The sequence below is a fragment of the Lucilia cuprina genome, chromosome 6 (genome assembly GCF_022045245.1).
Source record: "Lucilia cuprina isolate Lc7/37 chromosome 6, ASM2204524v1, whole genome shotgun sequence".
Lineage (NCBI taxonomy): Eukaryota > Metazoa > Arthropoda > Insecta > Diptera > Calliphoridae > Lucilia > Lucilia cuprina.
The window spans coordinates 59,264,015-59,273,145 of record NC_060954.1 but is presented as its reverse complement, the minus strand read 5'-3'; the positions used below and the strand labels follow the sequence as shown (position 1 = coordinate 59,273,145).

The 9,131-nt window shown below is 30.1% G+C and overlaps 1 protein-coding gene across 1 annotated transcript; it reads left to right on the top strand.

Annotated features, from left to right (window-relative positions):
* The first annotated feature begins 5,406 nt into the window (after positions 1-5,406).
* On the top strand, positions 5,407-7,663 carry LOC111675717 (probable cytochrome P450 12d1 proximal, mitochondrial). The gene is made up of 5 exons (XM_023436528.2): positions 5,407-5,738; positions 5,803-6,137; positions 6,204-6,320; positions 6,381-6,825; positions 7,066-7,663. The coding sequence occupies exons 1-5, from the start codon at positions 5,646-5,648 to the stop codon at positions 7,639-7,641; spliced, it is 1,566 nt and encodes a 521-aa protein (XP_023292296.2). The 5' UTR covers positions 5,407-5,645; the 3' UTR covers positions 7,642-7,663.
* Positions 7,664-9,131: the final 1,468 nt, after the last annotated feature.

Here is a 9,131-nt window from a genome sequence, read left to right as displayed (position 1 = left end):
ATAAATAATAGATTAATTAGTACTTAAATATTGATAACAATGAATAGCAGCGCCGCGAACAGTAGATACGAAAGTTTTTTTTTGCAAACAAATTTGTTAACATTACGAAAAAGTGCAGATCATTCTATTTCAGTTTGTTTTGTATACAATACAACAATGACAAGCAGAAAATAATAATGAAATGTCATAAATAATATAGTTTGATCAACTGAGAGTGAAAAATTATATACTCTTCTAACTCTAAACTAAATTAACTGCATGAACCTGAGAGAAATTTGTTTAAATATTCAAAACAAATTTAAATAAAAACTAACTATAAAATTAATACCCTACACTACTCTAGCATTGGTGTGGTAATATCCAAAAGTAATGATCGTATGCCTTAAATTACACAGATTGACACTCTAGAGGGTGACCATTCTGAAATCTTTTACAAAATTTCCCATTATTTATTCAAATAAGCAACGTTATATGTGCACTAAAGAATTAACATTATTAGCTTAAGAGTGACACATTTTTCCATAATCTGATTAAGTAAACTGAAAAAAGATGCCTTAGTAACCTATCGATAGTTTCTATACATGTTTTTCCAGACATTTAGTTCTTGTATACTAACAAATAGAGTGTCCAAAAGTCTTCTTATATCGCAAAAAAATAACGCTGGAAAATAATTTAACAATATTAATGACCATGCAAATTTAAGCAGACTGTGTGGATCTCAGTTGATAACAATATATTCAAATCCTTATCTCACTCACTCTTATAAACAAGTAAATTTAGATCAGGCATGGAAAATTCAGCACTTTAGTACTTAATAGTATCGTAAAATATTCCGTAAACCTCACGACATTTCATGTCTATTGCCCAGTCTATAGTTTAGTCTGTAGTGTAATCAATATTCTAGTCTACAGTCTATTCTATAAACTAGTCTATAGTCTTGTCTATAAACTGGTCTATAGTATAGTCTATAGTCTTAGACTAGTCTAGTCTAAAGACTTTTTATAGTCTAGTCTAGACTATAGACTAATCTTACGATAGTCTTCTAGTTTCTATAGTTTATATTATAGTGTAGAGTCTAATATAATCTATATTCCTATTTGTTGTCTCGTCTATAGTCCAGTCCAATATATAGTCTAATCTATATTCTTATCTATGATGTAAGTCTAGATTAAAATTAGTTCAGTCTAGTGTATAGTGAAATCAATATTCCAATTAGAAATACAAGCTGGCGGCGGCTGGCCGATTATGATCAAAACTAGTCATCGGCGGCATGTATAAATTGATTAAAAACTTGACGGCATGTTACTCTGTAGTAAAGCTTTTTCAACAGCTGATTCTTGTTACCATTACTATAAAAATTTGTAAAAAAAAACTAAAAGCCGTGATACACGGTTGTCAGATCTTACAACGTTGTCAGCATATTCGCACTATTATTGATATAACAAATGTGATACTAAATATAATTGAACTCAATAAATAATAGATTAATTAGTACTTAAATATTGATAACAATGAATAGCAGCGCCGCGAACAGTAGATACGAAAGTTTTTTTTGCAAACAAATTTGTTAACATTACGAAAAAGTGCAGATCATTCTATTTCAGTTTGTTTTGTATACAATACAACAATGACAAGCAGAAAATAATAATGAAATGTCATAAATATATAGTTTGATCAACTGAGAGTGAAAAATTATATACTCTTCTAACTCTAAACTAAATTAACTGCATGAACCTGAGAGAAATTTGTTTAAATATTCAAAACAAATTTAAATAAAAACTAACTATAAAATTAATACCCTACACTACTCTAGCATTGGTGTGGTAATATCCAAAAGTAATGATCGTATGCCTTAAATTACACAGATTGACACTCTAGAGGGTGACCATTCTGAAATCTTTTACAAAATTTCCCATTATTTATTCAAATAAGCAACGTTATATGTGCACTAAAGAATTAACATTATTAGCTTAAGAGTGACACATTTTTCCATAATCTGATTAAGTAAACTGAAAAAAGATGCCTTAGTAACCTATCGATAGTTTCTATACATGTTTTTCCAGACATTTAGTTCTTGTATACTAACAAATAGAGTGTCCAAAAGTCTTCTTATATCGCAAAAAAATAACGCTGGAAAATAATTTAACAATATTAATGACCATGCAAATTTAAGCAGACTGTGTGGATCTCAGTTGATAACAATATATTCAAATCCTTATCTCACTCACTCTTATAAACAAGTAAATTTAGATCAGGCATGGAAAATTCAGCACTTTAGTACTTAATAGTATCGTAAAATATTCCGTAAACCTCACGACATTTCATGTCTATTGCCCAGTCTATAGTTTAGTCTGTAGTGTAATCAATATTCTAGTCTACAGTCTATTCTATAAACTAGTCTATAGTCTTGTCTATAAACTGGTCTATAGTATAGTCTATAGTCTTAGACTAGTCTAGTCTAAAGACTTTTTATAGTCTAGTCTAGACTATAGACTAATCTTACGATAGTCTTCTAGTTTCTATAGTTTATATTATAGTGTAGAGTCTAATATAATCTATATTCCTATTTGTTGTCTCGTCTATAGTCCAGTCCAATATATAGTCTAATCTATATTCTTATCTATGATGTAAGTCTAGATTAAAATTAGTTCAGTCTAGTGTATAGTGAAATCAATATTCCAATTAGAAATACAAGCTGGCGGCGGCTGGCCGATAATATTTTGCAAGCCGCGACGCCGCCGACTTACAGCTCAAAAGCTAAGACGGCTGATATTGGAACCGCACATATATTTTAGAAGATCATTTAACCAATTTAAACGGATTAACAGACTTCTACATATGCTCTATATTCATCTGAACTAGCACTTTTATTTATCTATTGATTAATAAGTTAAGAGAATAATCAATAAAGTTGACATATCTATGGATTAGTCTATTGACACATCCATGGATTAAGCAATAGATAAATATATTTACATCTGTCAATAGACTTGCTTTAGACTATACTATAGAAAAGTTTGGAATTATTCTATTGCCAAGTCAACAGACCAGTTTTTTGACTGATAAAAGTATTTTCTGAAATACATGTGCGATTTCAATCTTTATCAGCGGCTACGTTTAAGCCGGCTTAGCTTTTAAGTCGAAAGAAGTCAAAGGCGACGCGGCTTGCAAAATATTACCAGCGGCCAGCCGCCGCCGATTTCAGTCGCCTCGGCTTGTATCTCTGCTGTAGACTGATCAATTAATCGAATAACACGACACATATTATGATCAAAACTAGTCATCGGCGGCATGTATAAATTGATTAAAAACTTGACGGCATGTTACTCTGCAGTAAAGCTTTTTCAACAGCTGATTCTTGTTACCATTACTATAAAAATTTGTAAAAAAAAACTAAAAGCCGTGATACACGGTTGTCAGATCTTACAACGTTGTCAGCATATTCGCACTATTATTGATATAACAAATGTGATACTAAATATAATTGAACTCAATAAATAATAGATTAATTAGTACTTAAATATTGATAACAATGAATAGCAGCGCCGCGAACAGTAGATACGAAAGTTTTTTTTTTGCAAACAAATTTGTTAACATTACGAAAAAGTGCAGATCATTCTATTTCAGTTTGTTTTGTATACAATACAACAATGACAAGCAGAAAATAATAATGAAATGTCATAAATAATATAGTTTGATCAACTGAGAGTGAAAAATTATATACTCTTCTAACTCTAAACTAAATTAACTGCATGAACCTGAGAGAAATTTGTTTAAATATTCAAAACAAATTTAAATAAAAACTAACTATAAAATTAATACCCTACACTACTCTAGCATTGGTGTGGTAATATCCAAAAGTAATGATCGTATGCCTTAAATTACACAGATTGACACTCTAGAGGGTGACCATTCTGAAATCTTTTACAAAATTTCCCATTATTTATTCAAATAAGCAACGTTATATGTGCACTAAAGAATTAACATTATTAGCTTAAGAGTGACACATTTTTCCATAATCTGATTAAGTAAACTGAAAAAAGATGCCTTAGTAACCTATCGATAGTTTCTATACATGTTTTTCCAGACATTTAGTTCTTGTATACTAACAAATAGAGTGTCCAAAAGTCTTCTTATATCGCAAAAAAATAACGCTGGAAAATAATTTAACAATATTAATGACCATGCAAATTTAAGCAGACTGTGTGGATCTCAGTTGATAACAATATATTCAAATCCTTATCTCACTCACTCTTATAAACAAGTAAATTTAGATCAGGCATGGAAAATTCAGCACTTTAGTACTTAATAGTATCGTAAAATATTCCGTAAACCTCACGACATTTCATGTCTATTGCCCAGTCTATAGTTTAGTCTGTAGTGTAATCAATATTCTAGTCTACAGTCTATTCTATAAACTAGTCTATAGTCTTGTCTATAAACTGGTCTATAGTATAGTCTATAGTCTTAAGACTAGTCTAGTCTAAAGACTTTTTATAGTCTAGTCTAGACTATAGACTAATCTTACGATAGTCTTCTAGTTTCTATAGTTTATATTATAGTGTAGAGTCTAATATAATCTATATTCCTATTTGTTGTCTCGTCTATAGTCCACTCCAATATATAGTCTAATCTATATTCTTATCTATGATGTAAGTCTAGATTAAAATTAGTTCAGTCTAGTGTATAGTGAAATCAATATTCCAATTAGAAATACAAGCTGGCGGCGGCTGGCCGATAATATTTTGCAAGCCGCGACGCCGCCGACTTACAGCTCAAAAGCTAAGACGGCTGATATTGGAACCGCACATATATTTTAGAAGATCATTTAACCAATTTAAACGGATTTGCCACTAATTTAAATTCTTATGGCAAATTGAAAAGAGTTGCCATAAAATATTGTACTAATAATAAAAAGTGCTATAATAATTTCCATTTTCTGCAGAAAAGAACTTATATAGAAATTGGCTTATATATAATAGACTATTATACAGAGAATTTACAATATAATAAAAGTTTATAGTTCAATTTTTAAAGAAAAAGTTTAATTGAGCATACAATTTAGCCGACCCCTATATCTTCTATAATGAGCCGCCGCCGACCGATAATGGTTGCGCCGCCTCCGCTTTTATCTCAGATTCCAATCTATAGTCAAGTCTATTGCATAGTCCGTAGTCTAGTCTTGTCTAATATATTTTCTAGTATATCGTCTAGTATTTAGTCTAATCTTCAAAAAATTATCTTCTTTTAAAAAATAAGTTTACAACGTTAAAAACAGAAAAGTTATCTTTTTGTTCTGAATTAGTACTATTTAAAAAATTGCAACTTTCCATACCTGATATAGATGATTTTAAAAAATGCATTAATTTCATAAGGTTTAATACTACTAACCATTATAATAACAATATCCAATGGCGAGCTGATTGGGTCTGATCTACCTACTATATAAACTTAAGAGATTCCCACTCTAAACTGATAAGTATGCCAGCGATAAAGCTGTTATCAGATAAATAAAAATACGCGAAAAACTTAGTTTATAGTCAAAACAAATGTAATTCGAAATTAGTTTGTTTAGAACGCTTGAACGGTAAAGTTTAAATCTCAGAATATATTTTGTACTTAAATAATTTTTTAAATAAAACAAAATGTTTGCACGTAATTTAAAATTGCAAATAACAACAACAAAACTAAAAACTAATATATTTTTATTAGAAAGATTATTAAGTACACAAAGCACGGTAAATATAAACAATTTAAATAAAAAGTTTAGTTTACATTTTATAACTTTATTCATTATTTAAGTTTGCTACCAATTTTGATGAAGCTTTAGATTATAAAGCCATACCCAGACCCAGCACTTTGAGATTTATACGCGATTTTATGCCAGGTGGCAAATATGAAAATCTTTCATTCTTTGATTTCGCCAACGAAATGCGTAAACATTATGGTGATATTTATGTGTTGCCTGGTTTATTTGGTAAACCCGATTTGGTCATGGTATTCAATACCAAAGATATAGAAACGGTTTATCGCAATGAGGGTCAATGGCCTCAAAGACAAGGTCTTGATTCTGTTAGACATTTTAGAGAAAATATCAAGGGAGATTTTTTTAATCAAACTATAGGCTTGCCAGTATCGTAAGTTGTACAACTTTATTAAAGCTAAGCACATCTAAAAAAATATAACTATTTCTATTATTTCAGCCAAGGTGAACAATGGGGTAAAATGCGTTCCAAAGTCAATCCTGTTTTAATGAAGCCTCAAAATTTAAACATGTATTTGAAGCCACTTCAAGAAATCAATGATGAATTCATTTCACGGTAAGTATGATAAATATATTACAAATAGTATTTTATTTATTGTATAAACTACATTTTCAGCATTAAAGAAATACGCGATCCAAACACATTAGAAGTTCCTGGTAATTTCGATAATGAACTTAATCGATTGGCTTTTGAATCCATTTCTTTGGTAGCACTCAATAGAAGACTGGGTCTTATAAGCCGGGCTCGTAATAATCCCGATGCAGAACGTCTAATTGAATGTACACGTTTGAATTTTGACTATGCTTTTAAATTAGATGTACAACCCTCAATGTGGAAGGTTATTCGTACTCCTACTTATTACAAAAGTATGAAGGTACAAGAAGATCTATTTTGGATTACACTGAAATATGTGAATGAAACGCTTAAGCAAATCGAAGAGAAACAGAAGAATGGAGACGATAATCAAGAAGTTTATAGTGTTTTAGAAAAGCTGTTGGTAAGAGATGAGAAATTGGCTGTAATTATGGCTATGGATATGTTAATTGCTGGTGTTGATACGGTAAGTAATTAATTCAAATCTCTAAAACAGTTTCGGTTCTAGTTCTAGTTCAGTTCTAGTTCAGTTCTAGTTCAGTTCTAGTTCAGTTCTAGTTCAGTTCTAGTTCAGTTCTAGTTCAGTTCTAGTTCAGTTCTAGTTCAGTTCTAGTTCAGTTCTAGTACAGTTCTAGTTCAGTTCTAGATCAATAATTATATTTTTATTATATTAATAATTATATTTTATTTTTTCTTCTCATTGTAGACTAGTGTAACTCTTATCTCCATACTCCTGTGCCTGGCTAAAAATCCCGACAAACAGCAAAAATTACGAGAAGAAATTCTTAAAGTAATGCCTACCAAAGACACCGTATTGAACGAAAGCAATACCAAAAATTTACCCTATTTGAGGGCCGTTATTAAAGAATCCATGCGCTATTTCCCCAATGGCACTGGCTCTTCCCGTAAACCCGTAAACGATGTCATACTATCCGGCTACAGAATACCCAAAGGATCAAATGTTGTATTAAATTTCAATTGTTTGCTAAAAGATGAAGCCTTCTTCCCACAACCGGATAAGTTTTTGCCTGAACGTTGGCTACGTGATGAGAACAATAAAAAAGATAAATTAGATCCATTCAGCTATTTGCCATTTGGTGTTGGACCACGTATTTGTGTGGGCAAACGTTTAGCTGAATTAGAAATGGAAGTGGTACTTTTAAAATTATTACGAAATTTTGATGTAGAATTTAATTATGATGCCTCAAAACCTTTTAAAGCTTTCTTTATAAATGTACCCGGTATACCTATGCGTTTTACCTTTAAGGATATTAAACAATAAAGTTTAATTTAAGAAAAAAACAATAATAATGTGTGTCTATTGTAGTGTGATGTAAATAAATATTGTCCATTTTAAAGAGGACATGGCATGGTAATGATAATAATGAAATTGATGCCAGTTTATTATGTGGAACACTTTGGTGTTGTTGTTATTGTTGTTGATCCTATTGCAAATGTCATGTACATAAAAATTAAATTAAACGTAAAATAATTTGGTAAAACCGAAAATTTAACAGTAAATATCTCATTTTATATGCATGAATATGGTTAGAAGCAGTAGAACATTTTCAACTAGTGCCAACTAGTTTTAAATTGCTTTCACTATGTTTGTGGCAAATATTAACCCATTGATGACTACTGACACTATTTAACATACATGGGTGAAATTAATACCATTATAAGAACTTTTGTTTAAAAATTATTTTATAAAGATAACTTTTATTAATATTTAATTTATTTAATAAGAGAACAAGTTTCTATTAGTTAATAATTTATAGTAAAAGTACTTGTTTTGTTTTTTCCCTTATTACCCCTAATTTTCCTTTTTAATTTCCATTCAACATTGCCAACAACATGACAACAACTATTTAAATAAGCTTAATGCTAAATTTTTGTCAAACCAATATGTTTTTTTTCACTTTTATACAAAGTGCATGGAATAAATTTTAAAATATTCTATGTAGAATTTTTCAACATTAATGTTGTGGTTAAAGGGACTAATTAAGAGGGAACTAAAACACAATGTCTATTGTTTAAGCTATTTACTAAAATACAACTATGACTATTATCAAATTGCAGTTCTAGTTACGTTTTCAAGTCCATGGAGTTCATCTATTTTGCATATGCGAGCCAAATGACAAAGGCATAATGGGGAAAAAGGGTAAAAGAACACCAAATGGGTTGGCAATTTACTATTTGCAACCAAAACAATGTGTTTAGACAACAACTGTGAATTGACTACATTAAATGGTTCGTTTTTTTTTATTTTCAAAAATGATTTCAAATGCTAAACAACAAAATGAGGAAAAAATTAAAACAAAAGAAATATTTAAATGGTTACAAAATGAGGTTTATAATAAACAGTTTTTTTATCCACAAAATAAAAACAAAATTCTTCTTTTAGCTTTAGTAGTTAAAGTTATTAAGAACATGTTTGTCTGTATGTATGGTTACGTTTAAGTTAGTTTATATTCACACTTATATTAGTGATACTTGGCAAATTGTAAGTGTTAGCGTTGGCAGCTGGCAGTTGCATACACAATGGTGGCGGCAACATTACCAACATCATCATCACCCGTAGTACAGAGTGCAATTGGAATATGTAAATTTAATTAGCATCTAATTTTGCAAACTAGCGTAAAATTGAAAATTTACCACAATATTGTATGCAAGTGAATGTGAGTTTGTGTATGTATGTATGTGTAACTAAAACACATACATACTTATGATTCTTTAGGTTTGTGTACTTCATGTACACAAATTCACAACTAA

Coding starts and splice junctions, on each gene's coding strand:
- LOC111675717 (XM_023436528.2), top strand. CDS start 5,646: ATGTTTGCACGTAATTTAAAATTGCAAATAACAACAACAAAACTAAAA. Junction 6,138..6,203: donor ACTATAGGCTTGCCAGTATC/GTAAGTTGTACA, acceptor CTATTATTTCAG/CCAAGGTGAACAATGGGGTA. Junction 6,826..7,065: donor TAATTGCTGGTGTTGATACG/GTAAGTAATTAA, acceptor TTCTCATTGTAG/ACTAGTGTAACTCTTATCTC.